The sequence below is a fragment of the Oreochromis niloticus genome, linkage group LG7, assembly GCF_001858045.2.
Source record: "Oreochromis niloticus isolate F11D_XX linkage group LG7, O_niloticus_UMD_NMBU, whole genome shotgun sequence".
Taxonomy (NCBI): domain Eukaryota; kingdom Metazoa; phylum Chordata; class Actinopteri; order Cichliformes; family Cichlidae; genus Oreochromis; species Oreochromis niloticus.
Genome location: NC_031972.2, coordinates 51,201,573 through 51,227,692, shown reverse-complemented (window position 1 = coordinate 51,227,692; position 26,120 = coordinate 51,201,573). Strand labels below are relative to the sequence as shown.

The following is a 26,120-nucleotide window of genomic DNA, read 5'->3' as shown; positions in this document are numbered from 1 at the left end:
CAACCCATGTGGCTTTTAGGGATTCGTTTTGACGTAAACACTTAATTAGAATGATTTTTTTTTTGTATTTTTGGGGTTTTAAGTTTTTGTAAGTTAAGCGACTTGTCGCGCCCCACGTGTAGTATCCTTAGGTCCCAGGAGGGGGCTGTGCCACACACTTGATTGCAAGTTGAAGAAACCGCAGTAACACAGCTTAACCACAGGGATGCAGTAGCACCCATTGGTGCCGGCGAATGTGTCATATTTGCGTGCTGAAAAAGTTTATTTACTTCCGGTGAACAGTTTAGCTCCTTCTGAATGATAGGGTAGTGAAGATAAAGGTAACCGTATTTGTTTGTTACTCACATTTAAAGCCTTGCGTTTTTATTTTTTATTTTTTGCCTCATTCACAGCCCTAGTAATAACACAGTCGACATAATTTTACGGTTGAATTTGTGCTCCAGAGGATTGTAGTCTGCTAGCTGCTTTAGTGCTAATGCTAGCTAATCCTATCCGTGAACGCAGCGCAGCTAACATGATTAACGTAGTAAATGCCATTCAGTAAATGTAAACTAGCATCCTGCTATGTCAATGAATTCACACATAATGTACCTGCAGGGTTTTATCGTTGCATTTATAGCATCATGATAGAGTTTTTGAGCAGCTAGTATGTTATCTGCACTCCCTGAGTTGTTTATTTGTGAATTAACTCGCTAAATTCCTGATGTTGGCGACATTATAGAAACATTTATGAATGACGCTTAATAGGTCAACAAATAAATATAACTTACAAAGCATGTGGCAGCAACTTAAAATAAATGGCAAGGTTATGTGTAAACGCTCTGAAAGACTGTTTTAAGTTTTAAGGATGTATAGGACAGTCATTCAGGGTTACATACTTAGCTGTGTTAGAATGGTTTACATTTATGTTGTTATAATAATTCAAATAGTCATTAATTTTAAAGAGTTCAAGAGTTTTCTTTATCATCTATGTTTAGTTTATACTACAAAAGTGACTCATTGCCTATTCGCATATACCTATGCGAATAGGCTAGTTACATTCACTGAAATTTGAACCATATCATCTCATTGGAGACAGGTTTTATTGGAAAATTGGCATATTATTATTAACTAGGTATTCTGAAAATATACTGACATCTTAGTATAAACATGTTGATCAGTGTTCGTTACTTTTTCACAGGCGAGCAGAAAAGATGGAGTCCAGTGAGGAGGGTGGCCTCAGTGTTGGGGGATCTGTGGGCGAGGAAAACTACTTCCTGGGGTACACATTCACGGACCGCTCCCACTCGAGCCGAGTGGTGAAGAGTATTATGGATCTCTGCCTGGAGGACGGCCTGTTTGCTGATGTCACCATCACCGTTGACAGCAAAGAGTTTCACCTGCACCGCCTGGTGCTCTCGGCGCAGAGCAGCTTTTTCCGCTCCATGTTCACCTCCAATCTCAAAGAGTCGCACAACCGCATTATCGAGCTTAAGGATGTCAGCGCTACCGTCTTCCAGCTGCTGATTGACTACATCTACCATGGTACCATTAAACTGAGGGTGGAGGAGTTGCAGGACACCTATGAGATGGCGGACATGTACCAGCTGACTGCTCTGTTTGAAGAATGCTCGCGCTTCCTCTCCCGAACAGTGGAGGTCAAGAACTGCTTGCAGGTGGATTATTGTTTTTGTAACACCTGTTCTCATAGTCCTTGCTTCTTGGCAATGGTGCTGCAATATAAGTAATTCCTTTTTCGTCTAGGTGATGTGGCTTGCAGACAGACACAGTGATCAGGAGCTGTATACTGCAGCGAAGCACTGTGCCAAAATCCACCTGGCCCAGCTGCACCAGACTGAAGAGTTTCTAAACCTGCCTCTCTGTCTACTACTAGACATCATCAAAGGTATAACACTTTGCTTCTCTGTCACCAGACTAGCAATTATTTTTACACATTTCTTAAAATAAATTTAGGATTTTAATGTTGCATTGCAAAAAAACGAATGCATGTATGATTAAAAAATAAATGAATAAATCAAATAAAAATGTGGACATCTGCTGCTGACAAGGGCTAATTATTATTTTAAACAAGGGTATTATTATTGGCTTTGAGTTCAACAAGTAATGCATTAATATTTATTTAAATCCTGAAAGTAGGTTGTCTGAGTAATGAACACTGTGCTTGAACTAATCTGAAAAACCCCCATCCCTAAATCTAGATATTCTTCAGAAAATGGCCTTTTTAAATTTTTACAATTTTAACAGAGAAAACATTTTTATGATCCTTTAACAGGAAAAAAACACATCGTCTGATCTAGTTTCAAACATGCCTTGCGTTTGTATTCAGATGGCGTTCCAAGTTCTCAGAATCCAACAGTGGCCATCGAGTCATGGATAAATCACAATAAAGTTGAGAGAGAGGAGTTTTCTTGCATCCTTCAAGAAAATCTTAAGGTAATTTTCTCTCATATGGAGCTGTGAAATATTTTTTAAAAAGATTTACATTGCTGATGTTTCCTTTTCTTCGTCTTCAGGAAATTGGTGAGAACGTCCATATTTACCTGATTGGCAAGGAGGAGACGAGAACTCACTCTCTGGCCGTGTCGCTGCACTGCGATGAGGATGATGCGATCAGTGTGAGCGGCCAGAACAGTTTATGTCATCAGATCACCGCAGCCTGCAAACATGGAGGGGACCTATATGTGGTGGGGGGTTCTATCCCGCGGCGCATGTGGAAGTGCAACATGCACACAAGGGACTGGGAGCGTTGCGCACCACTTCCCAGAGACCGCCTCCACCACACTATGGTGTCCGTCTCCACTGAGGATGCCATCTACTCACTGGGAGGTAAAACGCTGCAGGACACGCTCTCTAATGCCGTCATCTACTACACAGTGAGGGACAACATGTGGACAGAGACCAACCAGCTGGACACCGCGGTGTCGGGGGCTGCTGGCGTCAACCTGGGAGGCACCATCTACCTGCTGGGAGGGGAGGAGAACGACATGGATTTTTTCACAAAGCCTTCTCGCCTCATTCAGTGCTTCGACACCTCCTCCCAAAAGTGCCAGATCAAACCTTACATGCTGCCGTTCGCCGGCTGCATGCACGCAGCAGTCCACATGGACGTGATCTTCATCGTAGGAGAAGGTGACTCACTGGTGTGTTACAACCCACTGCTCGAGAGCTTCACACGCCTGCGCTTCCCCGAAGCCTGGAGCTGTGTCCCTTCACTGTGGAAGGTGGCCAGTTGTAATGGCTGTATTTATGTCTTCAGAGACAAATGTAAAAAAGGAGACGCAAATACTTTAAAGTTTAACCCGGCCACGTCTGTCGTCTCCGTAATCAGAGGTATTAAGATCCTCCTCACGAACTGGCAGTTTGTTTTGGCCTAACCTCTCATCGGTACGTTCAGACTGTGGTCAACACACCAGCCACAGAGAATCAGGGAAGACTGTTGGTTGACTGACCAAGACTTCACTCATGGAGACCTCCTGTGAGGAAACTTGTCCACAAGTTGTATTTACTCAGCTGTGTCACTTACTCCATTCAGACTTCACCACCGGCTCAGCAACAACAGTTCAGCGGTGTGTCACTTGTACTACAACGTGTCTCATTGTCGGCTCCTAAGCTGAGAATCCAATTTGTGGTGATGCTGTGAACAGTGATGAACTAATCTCTTGTTTTCTGTGCACCCCTCATTTATTGACACGCATGAACAGCTTCAGTGTAAAAATATTAATGAACACAAGGCATCTTTCACTATATCGTGAGTAAGTGTGTCATGATATTGTAGGTCAGATATCATAAGATGTTTTTAAAGTGCTCATGTTATACTTGTTTCCAGAGTCTACTAGAATAAGTTTACATACTTTAATGTTGAGAAACATTGTTTTTTTCTGACTGAGTACATGGTCTTTTCATTCCAATAACTATTGCCCTGTCTGTTTAAAGCCCACTCCGGAGAGCTCTGATTGGTTTGTTAGAATGAGCAAAGCAAAGTTGCCTAATGTACATAACCCACGCTGGTTATGGAAAGCTTAAGCTATATTCAAAATATATTGCAGCTTCTGACTTTTTCTGAATGACTATTTTATCTGTAAATATAAATATTAAACGATAGCTCCAACGTATGTGAATGGTCATCACATTCCGTCACACAGTGTTGCTGTTAGAAAGATTTTAGCTGTGAAGAGAAAATATTGATTGGGAATTTGCTATTTTAAAAAGAAGCAAAACAAAACAACAGCTGTTTAGTTTGAAAATGACAAGGTGGGACAAAATATTAATAACACAGTATATATCATAGGTAAGAAACTCACAGGGAGCTAAATATAATGAATTGGCATTACCGTAATGATTTTAATATCTATAGGTTTATAAAAAAGATTATAAATCTTAATTATTTTCATTTTTGTGTCCATTTGTTTCTTGTTTTTTGACTGAATTTTGTTTGAATCACCACAAAATCTGGAATGAAGGCTTATAGCACAATGTGCCAGTAATAATAAAAATAAGAAGAATAATACATGTATTATTATTATTGACACCACAGTGCTGAAATACATAACTCATACTTTTTAATGCCTTTTTAGGATTATTTTTTCTACAGTTCAACAGATGTGAAATATTGCAGAGGATACTTGCATTATGATAACCATTGTTGTAGTATTGTACCAGGAAGGTTTTTTGTGATTCCCATGAAATTATGGTGGATTGTGGATGTAATTCAGGCACCTTTTTTTTTTTTTTTCTTTTTTTTTTTTTTTCTAAATAACCATCCGGCAAGTATTATGCTTGTGTGTTAGAACAAAAGCCTGGGCTACAAATGTCAGACTGAAGGTTAATGGACACATGGAAGTATAGTACGGGCACTTTAAGTTGGTGTGTGCATAGACATGATAACAAAGGGTGTTTTTTAACTTTTCAAATTTTCTTGTCTCAAGATTGTATTTTTTGATGTACACCATACATGTTCAAGTTAACCGTTGTCTGAAATGTTAAATATATTGCTGTAGCGACAAGTTTTGATATTTATAGCCTTTAATGAATTAACAATGCTACCATTGATCCTGTGTTTAGATACAGTGATGCACTTACAAATTGTGCCTGTATAGGTCCGGAAAACTTGTCCTGAAGAAAAAAAAAAACAACGCGTACTTAAGTAACATTTATCTGTTTATGTCCTTGTGGGAGAAAAGGGGCATCGAAGGAGAGAAAGCAACCACACAGACGCCAAAACTTTGATCCCATTGATGTTTTGCAGGAGGCTATGCAGCTGAAACCCAAGCCCAGTAACATGTCAGACTTTGTGAACTATTCTAAGCATCAGTTGCTGACGATGAGATGAGGGGTGGGGGTTTCTGGGGCCACATATGAGTCTCCATAAGGACTCGCAATAGGAATTGAAGCTAAGAGCACCGTAAGACGGGCGCAGTTTGAATGTCTGGATATAAGCTGCTCGCGAAACGGTGTCACAGTTCACCGCCGCCCATGTGAGGGTCTGGTCGGATGTTTTTGCGGATGAGTGCTTTTAAGTCTACAGAAGTTTGTGATGTCACTCGTGTAGTTGGTCCTTGAGTAACGTTTAGTGTAAAGGTAGATTGCTAGGAGCTGTAGTGACCTTGGGACAGTTTGCTGAGGGCAGAACATAATTCCTGAAGGGACACATGGTCTAGAGTGACAGGGCCATCTGCTGTAGCGCCAGCAGTAGGAGGAAGGTGGGGGGGGGCTGGACACCGGGGTGCTGAGAATTCCTTTCGCTGGGGTGTGGAGGGACTAGATATTCTGGGATACCACTGCTATCACACTGCTTGGGAAACATTTTTCTTTGACGTGTTTCGAAAGGAAATCTGAGAGAGAATTTTGCAAACGCTTAATGGTGAAGGGGAAACGTGGCTCGGTTAAATGGGGAGGATATTTGCTTGGCCCTTCAGCTCTCCGTAAAGCGTTTGGTAATAATGGTCTTGGTGTGTCGCCTTCTCATTTTGGTGGATCCAGTTTCCTTTCCATCTCAGCACAGCCGGAGCTGATAGAGCAGGATCCTGTGGGCCTTCTGGCACAAACCACTCAGAGGGATCATCTTCAGGGGATCTTCTTTGGAGTTGTACTGTTCATGGCAAGGATCTATTTTCTTGCTGCCTCACTGAAATTGCATGGCCTAAACGAATGAATATTTTTATGAGGCACCTTGCACCAGAGATGGGCCAGGACCAAACCAAGCAGCAGATAGAGAAGGGTCTAAAGTTGTATCAGTCCAATCAGACAGACAAAGCTCTGCATGTGTGGACAAAAGTGCTGGAAAAGACCTCAGATCCCGGAGGAAAGTTTCGAGTGCTGGGGTGCCTGATCACAGCTCACTCAGAAATGGGAAAGTACAAAGACATGCTAAAGGTAGGCTATCAAAACCACAGCGAGCCACGTATAATAGTATAGTATATCTAGCATTTCTGTAAAGGAGTAAAAAAATCTACCTGAATAACTGTAGCTCATACTTGTATGACTCATATTCTAAGACTAAACAGCCACGCTTTATTTGTATTACTAATGTTAAGACATTCTTCACATTTTGCATACCGTGCGATTACATTTTTCTGTTATGCAACCAGCAGTAGGCGTGTGTGTGCAGTTCCTGTTCCAGTTACTAAATGTCACTGAATATCTCATCATTTTAAATGTCATCATGTCAGCTGTGAAGTGCCACCGTTTACACAGTTGTAGCATTGTAACATTTCCACAATGTGTCAGTGATTATTTCATGAGAAGAGGTCAAAGGTTACCTTCTTCCAACCACAGCGATCTTGAGAAGCATGGGTTAATTTGTGGCTTCCACATGATGCGGAGTAAATAAGTGCTCTGTAACCTAAGTATGAGTGTGGGGTGTCTTGTTGACATAATCCTCCTTCCTGAAGCAGCGCCCGCTCTAACTAACTCAGCTTTAGTGAGGACTGTAAAAAAGTAGGGGTCTTAAAAGTCTTTGTATCTGGGTGAAGTTGAACACTATGCATGTTCCCTGCATCATTTATCCTCTTACTCTACCTGCAGTATGCCCTTGAACAAATTGACACAGCCAGAGAAATGGAGGACCCAGACTACCTGACGGAGGGCTACCTGAACTTGGCACGCAGCAACGAGAAGCTGTGCGACTTCCAGAAAACAGTCTCATACTGTAAGACCTGCTTAAACATGCAGGGTACCACTGTCAGCCTGCAACTCAATGGCCAGGTATGTCTTAGCATGGGCAATGCCTTCCTGGGTCTCAGTGTCTTCCAGAAGGCCCTGGAGAGCTACGAGAAGGCCCTGCGCTACGCACACAACAACGACGACAAGATGCTGGAGTGCAGAGTCTGCTGCAGTCTGGGAAATATCTACGTCCAGCTTAAGGTACTCAAAAAGCTGTTTTTTCCGACAAGCGATTCTTGTTTTCCCATCATTACGTTTTGCTCAATTTCCCTAAAAATGAGCGCTTACCAATAAATAAATGTAAAAATCTTACATACTTTGGCTGTTCCAAATGTCTCCGCTGCGTTATTTGAGTAAAACATTCACTGGACTGCACGTGTGATTCCACAATCAATGATTTTGCCAGCGTACTCACAGAGTATGACAACACTGCAGAACATCTGAGCCAACATCATCAATGCTTAGCCTGTGTAGTGCTGGGCATTGTAAAACAAGAGCTGAGTGAGTTGGCCGGCTGGTGTGTGTGGGTTTTTTTTGTAGTACCCTTGACATCTGAGATTTGTATATGTAATCCTCTGGCTTCCCAGAGAGGATTGGTTTCAATGGGATAGTGATGAAGTTCTGCTTGAAGAATGCACTCATGTGTCATGTTATTTTATGACACAAAAAAATATAACATCCTGCATCGCAACGCGGGGGGCACACAGACTAAATATTGTCTGAGTGCTCTTGTTAAGAAGATTAAAAACCAAAATGCTAATGTTAGTAGTATCTAAAAAGATGTGGCGCCCTTTTCTGGTGTCACCTAAGTGGTCATTCACATGTGCCAACAGGACTTTGAGAAAGCCCTGTTCTTCCCCTGCAAAGCGGCCGAGCTTGTCAATGACTACGGCAAAGGCTGGAGCCTCAAGTATCGAGCCATGAGCCAGTACCACATGTCTGTAGCCTACAGGAAACTGGAGCGCCTGCCAGATGCCATGGAGTGCTGTGAGGTATTGTTTTATAACACATCATTACTGTCCTCGGAGACAAACTTACATAACTCAGAGCCTTCCTCGCTATCTTGCTGACCCAACCCCCATGCCTTTGGCTGCTCTGAAGTTGGAGCTGCAGAGACAGTAGATGCTGCGCTGCCGACAGGTGCAAGTGGCAGTTGTTCTTTTGTACGAGGCCTTAGACCCTGACAAAAATATGCTCAGAGAGGCGCGGTTTAAAGTGTTAATGAAGAGGGTGGCTTTAGTCTTTGCTCTGTTCTAATTATGTACCGGGGGGTGAAAGATAACTCGATGTCATTGCCTCTGAGTGTAGAAGTATAGTAACAAGACAGCAGGATGCATTTCAGATTTATTACATTTAACCCAACAGTTTATACATCTGGACATATTCAGGATACCACGGACAACAGCTCATATTTATCCCATCACGTCTCTCTTTAAATGCACACTGCGATACTAAATAAATCTGTTTAACTGCAGTTAAGAGGATGCAGCTTAGAGTTTCGATTTAGTCCAGGGTGTTGGTGTTACATGATGGAGGTAGGGCTCTTCTAATGTCTGCTCTTTACTGTGTACAAATAAACAATCTGTCTTTTGCTTCAACAGGAGTCCATGAAGATTGCCCTGCAGCATGGTGACCGGCCTCTTCAGGCTCTGTGCTTGCTAAACTTTGCAGACATTCATCGCTGCAGACATGATGTTGATGTAAAGTGCCAATATTGCATTCACATTCATGTAAAATTTCAAAACTGGTCATCTACAACTAGTCTGTGCAATTACCTTTTTGTTTTTTTTCTCTTCATATGTTCAGAAAGCATTCCCTCGTTATGAGTCTGCGCTGGGTATTATGACTGAGATTGGAAACCGTCTTGGGCAAGCACACGTCCATCTGGGAGTCGCAAAGTGCTGGCTTCTGCAGAAAGAATTTGACAAGGTGCCCTACAGTTTCTGCACAATTCTGACAGTAAAGGGACACAATGTTTTATTTGTACTCAAAATAAATGCTCATCTGGTATTTATAAAGTGTTCCTGTTCATGTTCCAGGCTCTTGATTCTTTGCAGCGAGCACAGGAATTGGCGGATGGAATGGGAAACAAGGTAACTGAACAGGAAAAGAGCTGCAGGGATAGTTTAGCCATTTCTTATTCTAGATTTGTTTTCTTTCAGTCGTGGTTGTAAAGATGACTGTTGGTTAAACAAAACAAGACACCTGAAGATTTTAAGCACTAGTTTCTCATGCTTTTAAACTGTAAAGCAATGACATTGTGACTCTTTCTCTTATACAAGCTGTGCACACTGAAGGTTCACTGCTTGAGTGAAGGGATTTACCGGAGCAGGGGGCAGCTGAACGAGGTCAGAGAGCAGGTGGTGAAGTTCCTCCAGTGTGTCGAGGAGCTGGAGCTCTACTGCGGCATGTGTGGAGAGTCCATCGGGGACAGGGACCAAAAGCTGCAGGCCTTACCCTGTTCCCATATTTTCCATCTCAAGTGGGTGTCTGTTCAAATCTCGCCTGGTATTAGTTATATTACATTGGAGAAATGCAATGTTTTCAGTGGGAGAAAAACAAGGCACTTGGACGAACGATGAAATGTTTTCCCACTGATCTTGCTCGATTGGGCATGCATCACGACTTTGCAGAAGTGCTGATTGTGATTTGGATTTTCTTGGATTTTCTTCACCTATAAATTGTTCTCATAACCAAATCTAGATGCAGTTTAAAGAGTGTATTTCCCATGTTTCTTTGTCTTTCAGGTGTCTACAGACAAATGGGACAAAAGGTTGTCCTAAATGCTTCAAGTCCTCCATGAAGCCGGGATTTGTGTGATTGCGAGGCTGCGTTTGAGTGTTGGATCTGCAGACACACATGGTGCCTCACAGGCTCCTGACTGATCTGAGAGACGCAGGCAGCCTTAGGATGTGCTGAGGAGTGTTTCATTGCTCTGAGCAGAGGATGCTGAACTGAATCCAGAGTGTCGAAGCGTGTGGCTCAGAAGACACGATCAAGGCATCCATCTTTCTTAGACAACAGTCTGAAGCTGAAAGAGGAGGTATAACCGATGGAAGTGTTGCAATTCGAGATAAGCTGAAGAGCCTACATGGTCTCTGATGACTGGCCGTTTGTTGCAGCATTTAAACAGGAGACGGACCGTCAAAAGAACATTTACAGCATAGTACGATTGTTATTTTATACACTGGAATTGCTTAGTGAAAAGAAATGATATCTCCCCAGACTTAGTGTCGTGACTTTTTGTTCAGATTCAGAGATTCAATGCTGACTTTTTACAGCACAACACTTTGTTCTTTACTCAACAGTTGAGCCATATTTATTACTGAATCCGTGTACATACTATTCTCATGTTAATTTCTTTTAAAAGTTTGATTTATTTGACGTGTTTTGTAAGTCCTGAAACGAACTAAAATCTCTTAACCATTCAAAAACTAGTATGTCTTTACAAAACAGGTACATGCAGCTGTTTTCTTCTGTCCTTATTCACAGAGATCCAGGAGCCAGCCAGTTTCCTTTTTCCTTTCATTGCTGGGAATGTTTCACATTCATTAATTCAAAACGTTTTGAGAAGAAAACCCTACGGGGAAAGGATCTTTGACCAATCACACACTTACACACAGTTATTTGGGGCAAATACATTCAGTGTATTTTAATGTATTGTATTTGTGAAATGGATGAAATGGTGAAATCTCTGTATATTTAGAATATTTACTTGGAAAGGTATTTTAGTGAAGCCACTTTAACTGAGATATCATGTCAGTGAGGGGTTGCATGTTTTTTTTTATTTACGATGCTGAAAAAAAGTTTAGATACTTCAAAATATGCATCCATGTGACTGCATAAGTATTTATTTCTTTATTTATTTCTTATTTAGTGGCTTTTATTATTCGTATCCCCTATAAATCATTTCTAGGGAACGATATGGAAAGAGCCGTCATAGCCTGAGGTTTCTCACGTAAAGTCGTTTTGTCTCAAAAACAAAAACTCCTTTCACTAAATTTCCTGTTGAGATTGTGCTTGTAGATAGCTTTAAAGTACTCCCGTGGCCATTAAAGGGACACACTGATAAATTCAACGGCATAGTGATAAGGAGACAAAGATCTGATTTTGTGTTGACAAATGACAGGAGCCTTTTGAAATACTTTAAGTGCACATTGGAGATAGACAAAAGTGAGAGCAACACATTTACACATGTGTTTCTGAACAAGCACTTCTATCTCTGATTATAAGAGCACCACTTGACCTTGCTTCTAAATGGCATCTGAATCTTATTTGAGCTCTCTGCATTCAAAATAATGCTGATTCACTGTTTACCTGTAGCTCACTCGCTGTAATGCACATATATTATCTGCCAGTTATTCTTGTTGTCTTGTCTGCAGTATAAAAAAACAACTTTACTGACAGTACAGCCGCCGCTCATCTTTTAACAATTTAAACTACCTCTGTTTTTGCCTTTGCAGATAAATGCAGTAATACCACAACATTTAAATACATGTAGATTTGTTATGTTTTTCTAGACGTCATGTTGATATAAACATGATTTATTCGATAATGTCTCAGCTGTCCAGACATGGATTGAGCCTGGATCATGGAGACCTTCACAAAAATTTTCTTTCTGTCTCGGATGAGGCTTAATCCATGTCTGAGAAGCTGACTGTAAGAGTTTGACTATGATGCATTGTTAGTATGTTTATGCATTTAGTCAAACCACCTTCTTGTGTTTAACATGATGGTAAATAAAAACACTTTGAAAGTGACTGTATTTTTGTATTTTTGTTTGGTAATTTGGTAACAAAATAATTTTTCTGACCCACTACCACGGCTTCAGGGAATGATGCTACTTCTGGATGACTTGCACGATTAACCAGAAATACCAGTTGGCCATCTTTTACTGAAACCGCCTACAGTCACAATGCCTTGAAAGTTTCAAGGCATTTTTCTTCTACACTCACTCGATAGAAACGCTTCAACCTGATGGCTGCGAAAACCACGGTTCCCGAAGAAGACATAACTTGCCCTCAATGCACGGACATTTATTGCCTTCCGGTTCTTTTAAAATGTGGCCACAACATCTGCAGAGTTTGCCTGTTTAACTACTGGGAATGGAAAGGATTGCGAGAGTGTCCTGTCTGTGGCATCGTGTCTGACACCGGGAGACCTCCTATTAATCTGGCACTGCACAATGTTGCAAAGGAACACAAAGTGCTTATAATGACCAGCAGTCAAAACAAATGTTGTCAACACAACGAGAAGTTGAAGATTTTTTGTCACAACGACGGAGAGCTCATCTGTCTTATCTGCAAAATTTCAAAAGAGCATAAAGTCCACGAATGCAGCCCAGTAGAAGAAGCAGCCGAACAGAAAAAGGTTTGTGAAAATAGAAATACACCACAACACAGTAGAAGAAACTCAGTTATATTGTCTACTTGTTAAATTTTAATAGAAAGTATCTTAGGAGGCCTGAACTGATTAACAAGACTAATCAGCTGTTTGTTCGAGCTCTGAATGTTTAATTTCTTCTTGAATTTCAGGCAGAAATATCAGCCAGCCTTGAGTCTTTACAAAATAAACTCAAAACACTGAAGAATACAAAGGAGAAATGGGAGGAAACTAAAACCTATATCAAGGTAAAAAGAAATTTCCACTGCCTCTAGCATTTTGACAACGACTCCAAGCATGCAATTTTATTTTGCCTCCAGCTTAGATTGAAAAATCCCTCTGCGTGACAACCATTCTTTCTCTTTACTGGCATTAAAAAAAAACCCACATTCCTTAACTTGCAGACACAAGCATATGAAAATGAGACCGCAATCAAGGAGGAGTTTAAAAAGTTCCACCAGTTTCTTCAGGAGGAGGAAAACACCAGGCTGAAGGTGCTCAAACTGGAGGAGGAAACCAAGACTCAAATCATGTGTAAGAAGCTGGAAAACATCAGTGACCAGATCAACACTCTCTCCTCCACGATCAGGGATATTGAAAAAGCCCTCAAAGCACAGGATATACAGCTTCTACAGGTACATTTACTGTCATTATACAGACTGCTTTCATTTCTATTAACTTCTAGATTATTTGTCATGAAAACAGTCAAGTAAAAATTATTTAATTAAAACAACTACAACACATTAAAAATTAAAATATTATGAGGCTGCCGTGACTGACACGTCTTTGTAGCATTGCAAGGAAGTTGGGTACAGTGCCTCTGGATTGGCAGACTGGGGTTTTCATTGACTTTTTCAAGAAGGCCAATCAAGTTGGAACACAAAAGTGTTTTTCAGCTTCAAAGAAATCAGACTTCTCAGCCTCCCTGGGAAGGTCATTCAGTTGATCCTCAGATTCAGGGGAAACAAGGGAGTTTCCATCAAGGTAATTTAGCACTAGATTACTTTTTGTCCTCTTGAACATATTGACGGGTCGGTGGGAGTTTGCCTAAGTAGTTTAGAAGTTTTTGGAGGACTTGGATAAGTCACAGGCCACAGGCCATGACTCTCACTCTGAAGGGTATGGAAGAATTACTGCTTCAAAGATAGGAATTTAAGCATCTTGGAATCTTGTTTATGAGTGAGGGGAGAGTGGGGTTGGAAGTTTAGCATAAGAGTAAAGTTGTCAATTTACTTTCCCACCCTGTCAAAATGCTGGAGAGATATCATCTCTTGCCTGGTGGATGGAAAATGGATGAATGGATGGCTGGCCACTATATTAATCCACAGTATAATCTGAGCAAATTAGGTGGTTTATTGTACTAGTTTTTGCATGTTGCCAATTGATACAAAACTGTATATATCAAACTGATGTGAATGTTATAGTTTAGAAAGCTATTCGATCATAAACAGTATTGGACACACTGAAGTTTGGCCTCATGGTGGTGCTACAGAGTTAAATTTCAGCCAGCTGTCATCTCATTATTATGATCATTAGTATCAAACATAGCATAAAGTTTTAGAGACAAGTTCAAAGTCTGCTGAGTGGAGAACTGTTCAGAATTGTTCCTCTCTATTTCTAGTTCATATGTGTTTCATATATTGTGTCTGAGTTTCCTGTCTATGTATCTGTCGCAGTTTTCACTGTGTATATCTTAAATTTAGGGTTAGGAGGTTGATGACACCTGTCATCATAGCGCAGTTTGTCGTTTGTACATATACAGTATGTGTAGTTTTGAATTATTGTACGTTTGTTACCTTTCAGTCAATAATTTCCAATAACACAGCTCTACTCCATATGTGATTTTGTAATGCAGCATGTCCTTAATGTACTCTCATTCACTTTCTCTCTTCAACTTAAGGACTACAAGAAGACAAAGAAAAGGTAAGCATAACCCACTATCTGCTAAAATCAGCATTGATCCTTTCCATGAGAGAATGCTGTAACAATTTTAACATGTTTCAGGCTCCAATGCAGCATTGGAGAGCCAGAGGTCATCAGAGATATCCTGATAAACTCTGCAAAGCATCTGGGATCGCTTAGTTTTCAAATTTGGAAGAAGATGGAAGACATTGTCAGATGCGGTGGGTTAAAGAAAAAATTCAAGTTTACTCTAAATTCTATCATATTTTCAACTAACTGAATTTTATGGTTTCCAGTTCCTGTTGTTTTGGATCCAAACACTGCCCAGTTCAACCTAGAGCTCTCTGAAGAACTGTCCTGTGTGCAATACAGCAGCAAGAAGCTCCTACCTAACAATACTGAACGTCTCATCAACCGTGTTTCTGTGCTGGGAGCCACTGGTTTTACATCTGGAAAGCACAGGTGGACCGTAGATGTGGGCCAAGGCAAAGACTGGTACATCGGAGTGGCCCTAGACTCCATCCAAAGAAAGAATACCATCTTCCTCAGCCCTGCTGAGGGTTTCTGGGTAATTGGCTTGAGCAATGGAGACTCACTGTGGGCACAGACCACACCTCGCTCCAAGCTCCCAATAAAGGAGAAGCCCAACAGGATTACAGTAGAGTTGGACTATGAGAGGGGAAAAGTCATTTTCATCAGTGGTGCAGATTCTACAAAGATCCACACATTCAAAGACAAATTTACTGAGAAGGTTTTCCCCTACTTTTCCCCCGGATTGTGTGAAGACAAAAAAAAATCAAGCAAACTGAAAATCTGTCCCCAGGTAGTAAAAGTACAAGTAGAGTAGTCAGATGTAAAACAGAGGTTACATTATGTTTAACAGGCTGCACTGAGTGATAAATCAATGCTTTACACATGGAATTCAGGAGGAAACAACTGTCTGAGGAGTGGAATCAGGAAGATAATTAGAATCTATTAGTAATAGAATTTACAACAGCTATTAAATGAGAATTTAAAAAGTAAACTTCAAGTGATCACTGAATTACAATCAAAAGAAAGGAGAGAAAACTGACAAAGGCAACAAATAAACTGAGGGCAACACAGAAAGAGATAACAGAACAAATCAGGTAATAACTTCAACCTTTAACTGGACTACTTAAAGGTTTTATAAAGTTACTGAGTAAACAATTTAGAAAAAGTTTGGTTCCTTAATTGCAGTTAGTGTGACTTGTAAAGATGAAAACACATACAAAATGTAAACTGTTTGAATTTGGTGAACTTTGTTAGCAACAAATGATGGCGGAAGAATAAATGACAAAACGCACAAATACACCCATGATATTCATTAATAATCACGAAGCAGCAACAGAGTCATTCTCAGATTTTTGCTGTCTTAGTAGCTCTCGCTGTCATCTTCCTAATCATCATGATCAATACATGACATGGGGACGTCCTGAAGTAGGCGGGGCTGTCTCTGGTGACGTAACCATGAAATGCAGGAGCATCGTCTGGCAAATGTTGGTGAAACGTCAAAGTACACTGGTGTAGTTTCCTTTCAAGCTGTTTGAGATGCTGGATTCGAAAAGCTGTTACACCAGGCTGCTCTGTGTCGTTGATGGCATGCTGCTGACGGATGTGCTCTGCTATACTTTTCATTTCCTGCTTCAGGATGTGTTTCTCTCACATAATTTAACCATGGTATGTGTTATACCATGGTTAAATTATGAGCTCTCTTTTATTCCTGCTTAGAACATTAGAACATCAGGCAACAAAAATCACGGTAATTAAGACAACATAGTGCCAAACACGTGCCTGTGAAAAGAACATTAAGTCACAACTATTTCTTCTTTAACTGTGAATGGTTTACCTGCTGTCTGTGATCACAGATCAGATGTCCTTTTGATCATGAACTGTAATTTTTTTCACAGATTCTATGTCAAGAAAAAAATATCTGTCAGCATAGAAGATGTAACATGTATTGCAATACATAACACTGGGCAAACCGCAGTCAGGTGATTTCCTGTCTCCTGTAAAAAAACCCACCACTGTCTCTCCACAACGTCTCCATCTCTTCTAAATTAAAAGCTTGGCCGGATGGTTGCACTAAAGGTTCATTATCGAGGGACTATTTATGTATTCAATAAATAAACAAAGTGCTTGACACAAACACTTGGTTGTATGTAAACCAATTTCTGGATGCAAATATGTAAAATGTGTTAATAATATTTGAGGAGTGAAGCAGGGTTAACATTTTTCAGTCTCAATACCTGCACACATCCTGTTCACTCGTCAACTGATTCGCACCTGCTAGTGACTTAGGAAAGACTCCCAGGTTACCTGGTGATAGTCACAGTTTAATGTGGGAAGCTGCCTGCTCAATATAACGTAACATTATTACTTTATAACTACGTTAATGCACTTTGTTTCCTCAGCTTAGAGCTGCTGGAGCTTGTGTTTACCCTCAGAGGGAATTATCTGAATTATCTGAATTAAAACTGATAAATGGGATTTAAAAGGAGGGAGCGATGGACACTGAGCAGCATATCAGTCAGTGTAGAAACAGGCTATAAGATTCAGGAACAGGGTGGAATCATTTGCTTCTGATCATTTTTGATCTGACTCAGTGGTGCTGGCTTAACTTCTCTTCTGGACACATCTTTCCTTTACATGCAGCCCTCTGATGTCGAATAGAGTTAGATTAGAATAGTATAGAACTTTTTTAATCCCTATGATGAGGTCAGTTTATTGTTCATTCTTGAGGATGTGGTTTCTGTGTCTGTTCTTCTCATCCTCACATACAGATCAACTTTAAAAAGTAGTGCAACTCCATGGCTGCAGATGTTTGTATGTTTCCTGTGTTTGCTAGTACTTCTTAATTAAAGGACCTAAGTTTTTTTTCTTCCACCACCCAACAAAATTAAAATAACTAAATAACAACAAAAACAACGAAAAAACAAAATAACTTTAATCCTTTATCAAAGGGAGATGGAGAAAACAAGAAGCGAGGCAGGTTGTTCTCTCTCTGAATATTTTATAGTTTCCATTTTCAAGTATTTCTAGCACACACTACGACAGGCAAGGACAGGTAAAAATAAAAACCATTTTTAGATTTTAAAATAAAATCTTTTATTTATCTAACTGTGCAGCAGAGGTTGGAAAAGTAAAGCTTCAGTATCTTACCCAAGGATACTTCCATATGTAGAAGAAACCAACAAACGAAATGAAATAGCTGGCATCTAGTGTAAAGGTTAATGACATTTCTGTGACAATACATATTGTTAGGAAACTAAGCACTGCTGGTAAGCACTCAGACACTCTTATTAGTGCTGTCAATTCCTGAATAGTGGAAAAAGGTTATCTATTATGTGTGGGCTGCAGGTGCATTGTTCTGTGGCATCACCGTAAACGTTTCCGGTTTAAAAGCCTGAGGCTTTTCTGTGTGGAGTCTGCACTCCAGTTAGGAGAATTCAAGTTTATTTATATGGCTTCAAATGCAAACAACAGCTGCCTGTCTCTAATACTGTAAGGTGTTAGGGACAAGGTCAGCAATCTGATGATCCCTTATGAGCAAGCACTTGGCAACTGTGGGGAGGAAAAACACCCCTTTGGGAAGAAACCTCTAGCAGAACCAGGCTCAAGAAGGAGCAGCCATCTGCCGTGACTGGCTGGGTTTTCAACTGTTGTTTGCATGACTGAGATGGTAAGAGCCTAATAAACACTATTATACCCCAATTATTATTTATTTCTTAATTAAAATTGTCATAGTCCAGTTAGAGCCAAATAAATTTGGCACTGATATTTTCTTATGTTGCTAAAAGGTTGAAAATATAGACATTAGGTTTATCCTCATTTTTTCCACTTCCATAGAGGAAAATTAAAGGCTTATGTGAAACATATGTTAAAATAATCTGATATAAGTTCAGAATCAATTTGATTTGAAGTCAAGAGAAAAACGATTGAAATTAAAATGCAAAAACAAATAGCATCTACAGCTAGCAGGGCTGGACTGGGACAAAAAATCGGCCTGGGCATTTTGACTAGAGATCAGCCCACCAGGTATTATAGGAAAAGCCATAAAGCCTTTGAATGAAAACAAACACTGTTGTGACCGTGATGTGCACTGTCTTGTTGGTATATATGTATGATTTCTATACATTTTACATCAGATAAAAACTTTGGTTGTAAGATTCAGATAATAATAATTATTAAAAAGCGAGACATTTTAAATGAGAATAGGAAAGAAAAGTATTTCTTTGTGCCCCCCTTTCTCTGTTAATGCCCTACCTGGCCCCCTGGCAAAACTTTGCTAGACCCGCCCCTGCACAGTTACCAGCTGTCAGCTATGTAAAAAAGGATCCTGATGTTATTTGTCTCTCAGAAACAGTTCATAACTTCCCTTCAACTCATTCATGTCACCTAAAAGGTAAACCTGTTTCTCCATCACCTGTTCAGCTCTGATGATAAGGACATCTCCTGATTTCATCTTCATGTTTCCCTCTCACCACATATCCAAACCGATATCATGACCAGCAGCTTTTACAGCTGTGGCTCCAGCAAACATCAGCTGATACTAGAAATTAATATTAAAAAAAATTCTAACAACAGCTGATCAAGCTTAAAGATGCTGCTGTTGTTTAGCGCGACATCCGCTGGTTTCCTCTTTTTGGCACAAAGTGGTAAATGGTAAATGGTCTTTGTATAGCGCTTTACTAGTCCCTAAGGACCCCAAAGCGCTTTACACATCCAGTCATCCACCCATTCACACACTGGTGATGGCAAGCTACATTGTAGCCACAGCCGCCCTGGGGCGCACTGACAGAGGCGAGTGGGCGATAAACAAACAAGAGAGACGGGACTTGCCTCAGAAAAGTCCACCAGCTGATCATTGATCAGTTTCATGATTGAAGTAGCAACAGGAGAGGGAGGGAGAAGAGAGAATTAGAAACAGCTGTGCAGCGTAAAGACACAGAATAACTCCAGCTTTGTGTCTTTTTTTCATTGTAGCTGAAGTACGGGACAACCTGTGTTCCTTTTCAGCTCAATATGAAACGCGTAATATTTTCTCTGAATACGAGACAATTCCATTTTTTAGGGGACGGTTGGCAACTCTACTAACTAACCTTATGAATAAAATAAAGTTCACTATCAGTAACATCATAGCACCCACCCAGCTGTATAGAAACTCCGTCATGCTAGCTAGTACGCAGTACGAGTTTTGTAACTGACTGTAAAAAGTTAGCACAACGAAAATAAACTACACCTAAACTTGGTTTATATCTGACCCAGATAGACTGCAGGTCATAACTTCTTACCTGAAGTTCAGTTCACCTGACACTCGGACCGGCGGCCGCCTCGGGTCTCTCCTCCTCCTGCCTCCCCTTTCCCTCATCCACCCGCTGGCCTCTGTGGATGAGGGAAAGGGGAGGCAGCGGGTGGATGAGGGAAAGGGGAGGCAGGAGGAGGAGAGACCCTCATCCACCCGCTGGCCTCTGTGGAAGCTCCGCCATAGCCACCACCAAGCAACTGAGTTATTTTTACACCACCATCTTTCATTGTTTATACCGTTACAAAAAAAACCAACCAACCAAAAAAACATCGGCCCATAAAAATGAAAAATCACCACTGGCCCACCGGGCAAATGCCAGGTATGCCTGATGGCCAGTGCAGCTATGACAGCTAGTGACATCAGGTTTGCTTCTCTTTGGATTCTGCCATTGACTGTTACGACCATTTGCCAGACCACGGGACAAATGTGCCGAATTGCAGACTTGCACCGGTTAAGTGACTATGGTGTATGTCTTTTTGTACTGAACAAACAGATGCAGGGAGCTGTAGCGTTGCTCAACACCAGAGTGATGATGTATGTTGGAGTCAAATTGTTAAATGTTGTCATTGTGTTTCTTAAATTTGTAAGTCTTAGTTCAAACTATAGGATCAAAGACATTCCTTTGTCTCTGACCACCTCCCCAGCTACTCTGGTGCTGGGACAGGCTTTATTAGGCACATCCTATGTGAAAGATCTGTTTCTTGTGTGGTAAGCTTCCTGCTTTTATGATCCTTTTGGTGAGCAGGAGGTCACAAAAAACGCACCCCCATGACACACACATTCTCACACACACACGTTCTTGCACATGCATACACATGCATACAGGTGCTTACACGTGCACAAACATACACACATAGTGCCTTGTCTTTTAGAACCATAGGGGGGTTTTACGAGGGGAGGTGCTTGTGTGTAACTGTGTAAACTGTTTTCAATAAATAGCTGCGAGGAAGGCTGCTTGTTGAAGAAGTTGGGTTAGGTGACGGGTGAGGAGCGTTGAGCTCCAAGAGCCTGGTTCCGACCAAGCCTTCCCTTGCTAGCAAGTAAAAGATTTTTGTCTTGTTTTTGTCTCTAAACTAGCGAGGCCTGTGGAAGCGCAGACCCAACAATGTATGTTTGCTTGTTGTAACGACCCTTATTATGGTATAGCACCGCTAGGGGGTGTCGTCCTATTATTGTAGTAGTTGGAGAGTCTCCTAGTGTGTAGAAGCTTTACAAATTTACAAATTATATTTGCATTTCAAGTTATGACAGTGATTCGCTAAACATGTGTTTGTTACAGTAAAAAAATATAACTTTTTTCTACTCTGATTTTATGTTTTTTGTCTGAATTTAGATCAATTGTGTTAATATAGTATGTCAAAATGAAAAAATAATACAAGTGGCGGAAATGGGCTTCCTCTGAAGGGTGGCTGGCCTCTCCCTTAGAGATAGGGTGAGAAGCTCGGCCATTTGGAAGGGGCTCAGAGTAGAGCCGCTGCTCCTCCACATTGAAAGGAGCCAGTTGAGGTGGTTTGGCCATCTGACAAGGATGCCTCCTGGGCACCTCCTGGGTGAGGTTTTCCGGGCATGTCCCACCGGGAGGAGGCCCCGGGGCAGACCCAGGACACGCTGGAGAGATTATATCTCTCGGCTGGCCTGGGAACGCCTTGGTGTTCCCCCGGACAAGCTGGAGGAGGTGGCTGGGGAGAGGGAGGTCTGGGCTTCTCTACTTGGGCTGCTGCCCCTGCGACCCGGCCCCGGATAAGCGGAAGAAAATGGATGGATGGATGGATAGATGAGTGTATTTGTTGTGTTTTTGTTTTTAGGTATATTTGTCTATTCATCAGACACCAATGCGTTAAACTTGGGGTATTTGGGCCATGTTTGTCTGGGAGTCAGAGTGTTGTCACAAGGGTGCCTGTATGCTAAATACTTAGAAATACATTTTTATATAAACTTGTCAAAATTGTTTATTATGTTATTATAAAGCAGCCATGCTCATGGTGCAGGTTCTATATTTTTGCAGTCAGTAGATGAAATGGGGAAGAAGATAAATGATCGGAACAGGAGCTGCAGTGGTTATCAGTAGCTGATCCATCAGTAAGATTAATTCAGCCATTTCTCATTCATGATTTTAAACTCATAAACAGAACAGGCACATTATTAAAATAAAGCTAGTTGGAAATGAACGTAAAGTTTCTGTGAACTTTTTTTTCCCATTTTTAAGCATATATTGAGGACATTAGTGAACTTCTGTATCTATATCATCTTTGGTTATGTCTGGATGACTTGCATGATTACCCAGTTATACTAGTTGGCCAACTTCTACAGGAAGCTGTAAATGTTCCCAGTTGTACCGCCTACTGTCACAATACCTGAGTCAAAGAACATCACTTGACAGAAACACCGGAGCCTTCAGCCAGGGAAGTGCACCACTGTTTGCAGAGTGTGACTATTTAACTGGAAACAGAAAGGATCTCAGTTATGTCCACCACTAATCAAGACAAATGTTTTCTCCACAACCAGAAGCGGAATAGTTTTTGTCACAATGATGAAGTGCTTGTCTGTCTTATCTGCCAACAATCGAAAGAGCACAAAGTCCACGTCTGCTGCCCAGTAGAAGAAGCAGCTGAACAGAAAAAGGTACGTAAAAATATACATTTAAAAAACCTAATACTGGGGTGAAGTTGTTGGTAGACTTACATCACAATGTAAGAAACAGATCTTTAATTAATGACTTCCATCATCACGTAATGTGTCATTTGTTCCACGAAATCTCATTATTCTTATGTCTGTATAATGTAAGAAAATCTCAAATAATTGACAAATTTAATTCAATGTGATATTAAACAAAACCACAAAGAAAACTGATTATCAGGAACTACACAGAAAAAGCTAGATTTTAAAATTCTTCTTGGTACATTTCAGACAGAAATCTCAGCATGCCTCGAGTCCTTAAAGAAAAAACTCAAAGTACTAATGAACACAAAGGAACAATGGGAGGAAATAAAAACCTATATCCAGGTAAAGGTTTTTGTGGTTCGTGAGACAATGCTGACTGTTACTGGGACTTTTTAATGTTGCTTCTGATGAAAAAATCCCCGGCATGACAAACATTCCTTCCATTTACTAGCTTAAAAAAACCCACATTCTTTAAAATTACAGACACAGGCATGTGAAACGGATACAGGAATCAAGGAAGAGTTTAAGAAGCTCCACCAGTTCCTTAAGGAGGAGGAAAACACCAGATTGCAGGCACTGAAACAGGAGGAGGAAACCAAGACTCAAATCATGTGTAAGAAGCTGGAAAACATTGAAGAGCAGATCAACACACTCTCCTCCACCATCAGTGATATTGAAACAGCTCTCAAAGCACAGGATATACAGCTTCTACAGGTACATTTACTATCATTATTTACAAGCTGTTTTTATTTATATTAACTTCTAAGTTATTTGTCCTAAAAACAGTCAAGTCAACAGTAAAAATGGCTAAAGAGGACGCCCAGGTTGATAATGAACATCAATATAACGCACAGCATACAAAACAGTAAAATTAAAAGTATTTAGTTAGTATACATGCAAACAAGAAAATTACTGAATATTAACCAAAATCATATTTTGCACAAAATGTTTACCAACTTTATTTATTTAATTGGAAATTTCGTATTTCTTAGATTTCTTGGATTCAAACTTGGAAGTAAAACATAAAATGTTAGACAAGTATTTCTCACAGACCTTTTTTCCATAGTCTGGATGACCACATGTAAAATGTTAGTATACTGTACTGGTTAATCAGTATAGTCAGTTTTAAAGACACATGTAGTGTCTGATAAGTGGAGCCAACTTCAATGTACCTTAAACCTGCGTTCTTTTTAATGGCCACCAGGGGATGATCCCTGTGATTGCAAAAAAACTTCTGGACCCATTGAAGTCTATAGAAATATCGTTTTCTACCTTTACCACTGTTAACACTTTCCTGTTGAGTTCATGGACTCAGTTACATATTTAGGGTCATATTAAATTTTTAAAAGGAGTTCATTTCATACATCTTGGTTATACTGTTTGTCAGAAAGGAAGTATCAATTTGTGATTGACAAGTCAATCAATTAGTCAATGAGCGTATGGTTTGACAATCAGACCTGCACCGACTCACTGCATTCAGTTACAAAATTGCTACGTCCATCTCTTACAGTGTCCATGGATGTAACCCATTAGTTTGTGGCCTGTTTTGGAGCCTCATATCTTTCTTTGTTACCTTCATCTTGTTGAGAAATACAAAAAAAAGAAAAAGAACTCAGGAACGGGCAAATACTTTTTCACAGCATTGTACCTGTTTTAATACTACATAACACATAAATAAAGGCTGTAAAAGTGTTTTTTTTTTCCTGGTGTAGAGCTCAGAATTTGAACTTTTAAACCTAGTTTAGTTGGCAATTACAGTTTTGGCACTTCTGATTTGCTTCATTTTTTTAGCACTTGAATGAAATCTGAGTGGCTCCTCATGTGTGCTATCATGCAAGGAGGAAGCCATATTTGAACACAGTGCAGAAGTACCTTCGTGTCTTGTGGACCAAGACTCCTTTGAAATGAACGGTTTCAAAGTGGTAAAGTGTTCAGACGAGTCCAAATTAGACGTTCTTGTTGATAATCGTGGACGCTGCGTCCTCCAGGCTAAAGAGGAGGGAGACTTTGCAGTGTGTTATCAGCATTCAGTTCAAAATCCAACATTGTGGTACAGGAGTGCGTAAGTGCATCCGGTACAGGCAGTTTGCATGTTTTGGAAGGAACTATGAATGAATGCAGACCATCACACTTGTTCCTCCATGTTTGACAGTTGATGCCAAACACTGTGGAACCATCCTTTTGCCTACTCGATGGCAGTGGTGTTTCATGGCCCAGGCAAGCCTCTTTGTTTTATTCTGATGTCATACTTAGCTCACATGGTCTGCTCACAGAGAGAGGGGGTTGTAAGTAATCCAGAAAAGTTGGAACACTTGTAGGAATTAACAGCACCAACTTTCAAGGCTTGATCAACCTCTATTGCTGCAGAACAGCTTTAAATTGTTAACCCATTTTGTGTTTACTAAAAAAAAAAAAAAAAAAGAAGGAAAAAAAAAAGGCCTTTTTGTATAACTTTGAAATGTACATTATTTTTCAGTTTTGGGTAACCTCACCTTTTTTTTAGCCTCTGGCCGTTCACCACTTACCTTTGTACCATTTCAAGCTATTCATTGGAGTTGAACGACTTGAATTGCAATACAAAACTGAAAAAAATTGAGGTGTTTTAAAACTTTTGAACGGTAGTGTACATATTTGTGGCTTTGAATTACTGTATGGGTTTAATACTTTCAGCCATTTCCAGATGTGCAACTCTATTTCACACATGATTTCATAATATACTCTCATTCACTTTCTCTCTTCAACTTAAGGACTACAAGAAGACAAAGAAAAGGTAAGCATAACCCACTATCTGCTAAAATCAGCATTGATCCTTTCCATGAGAGAATGCTGTAACAATTTTAACATGTTTCAGGCTCCAATGCAGCATTGGAGAGCCAGAGGTCATCAGAGATATCCTGATAAACTCTGCAAAGCATCTGGGATCGCTTAGTTTTCAAATTTGGAAGAAGATGGAAGACATTGTCAGATGCGGTGGGTTAAAGAAAAAATTGAAGTTTACTCTAAATTCTATCATATTTTCAACTAACTGAAATTTATGGTTTCCAGTTCCTGTTGTTTTGGATCCAAACACTGCCCAGTTCAACCTAGAGCTCTCTGAAGAACTGTCCTGTGTGCAATACAGCAGCAAGAAGCTCCTACCTAACAATACTGAACGTCTCATCAACCGTATTTCTGTGCTGGGAGCCACTGGTTTTACATCTGGAAAGCACAGCTGGACCGTAGATGTGGGCCAAGGCAAAGACTGGTACATCGGAGTGGCCCTAGACTCCATCCAAAGAAAGAATACCATCTTCCTCAGCCCTGCTGAGGGTTTCTGGGTAATTGGCTTGAGCAATGGAGACTCACTGTGGGCACAGACCACACCTCGCTCCAAGCTCCCAATGAAGGAGAAGCCCAACAGGATTACAGTAGAGCTGGACTATGAGAGGGGAAAAGTCATTTTCATCAATGCTGCAGATTCTACAAAGATCCACACATTCAAAGACAAATTTACTGAGAAGGTTTTCCCCTACTTTTCCCCCGGATTGTGTAAGGATGTGCAAAATGCGAGTCCATTGACAATCTGTCCCCAGATAATCAAAGTGAAAGTAGAATAGTTTACCATTTCTGTAGCGTTAAAAGCCGGGCTCCATTATGTGTCATAACAGCACTAGTAATGTATGCAATAAATATTGTGACTGAAACACAA

At 40.5% G+C, this 26,120-nt stretch overlaps 4 protein-coding genes across 5 annotated transcripts; all 4 read left to right on the top strand.

Annotated features, from left to right (window-relative positions):
• The first annotated feature begins 208 nt into the window (after window positions 1-208).
• Window positions 209-5,003, top strand: kbtbd4 (kelch repeat and BTB (POZ) domain containing 4). Its single transcript, XM_003440464.5, has 5 exons — window positions 209-320; window positions 1,181-1,655; window positions 1,744-1,885; window positions 2,327-2,433; window positions 2,514-5,003. Exons 2-5 carry the CDS (start codon window positions 1,194-1,196, stop codon window positions 3,372-3,374), a joined length of 1,572 nt encoding a protein of 523 aa, XP_003440512.1. The 5' UTR covers window positions 209-320; window positions 1,181-1,193; the 3' UTR covers window positions 3,375-5,003.
• A 296-nt stretch (window positions 5,004-5,299) lies between these two features.
• rapsn (receptor-associated protein of the synapse, 43kD) lies at window positions 5,300-11,921 on the top strand. Its single transcript, XM_003440465.4, has 8 exons — window positions 5,300-6,372; window positions 7,024-7,362; window positions 7,995-8,153; window positions 8,763-8,861; window positions 8,968-9,090; window positions 9,201-9,254; window positions 9,444-9,643; window positions 9,909-11,921. Exons 1-8 carry the CDS (start codon window positions 6,148-6,150, stop codon window positions 9,979-9,981), a joined length of 1,272 nt encoding a protein of 423 aa, XP_003440513.2. The 5' UTR covers window positions 5,300-6,147; the 3' UTR covers window positions 9,982-11,921.
• Window positions 11,922-12,027: 106 nt separating this feature from the next.
• LOC109194410 (zinc-binding protein A33-like) lies at window positions 12,028-16,734 on the top strand. Its single transcript, XM_019361649.2, has 6 exons — window positions 12,028-12,531; window positions 12,696-12,791; window positions 12,948-13,178; window positions 14,444-14,466; window positions 14,548-14,666; window positions 14,742-16,734. Exons 1-6 carry the CDS (start codon window positions 12,139-12,141, stop codon window positions 15,290-15,292), a joined length of 1,413 nt encoding a protein of 470 aa, XP_019217194.1. The 5' UTR covers window positions 12,028-12,138; the 3' UTR covers window positions 15,293-16,734.
• A 5,360-nt stretch (window positions 16,735-22,094) lies between these two features.
• LOC100709490 (zinc-binding protein A33) lies at window positions 22,095-26,117 on the top strand. Of its 2 annotated transcripts, XM_025908790.1 has the most exons (6): window positions 22,095-22,393; window positions 22,679-22,774; window positions 22,916-23,146; window positions 25,180-25,202; window positions 25,284-25,402; window positions 25,478-26,117. In XM_025908790.1, the coding sequence occupies exons 1-6, from the start codon at window positions 22,235-22,237 to the stop codon at window positions 26,026-26,028; spliced, it is 1,179 nt and encodes a 392-aa protein (XP_025764575.1). In that variant the 5' UTR covers window positions 22,095-22,234; the 3' UTR covers window positions 26,029-26,117. The 2 variants fall into 2 exon arrangements, with proteins under 2 accessions (XP_025764575.1, XP_025764576.1); XM_025908791.1 differs by lacking the exon at window positions 22,679-22,774 and having other exon boundaries at window positions 22,096-22,393.
• The last annotated feature ends 3 nt before the right edge of the window (window positions 26,118-26,120 follow it).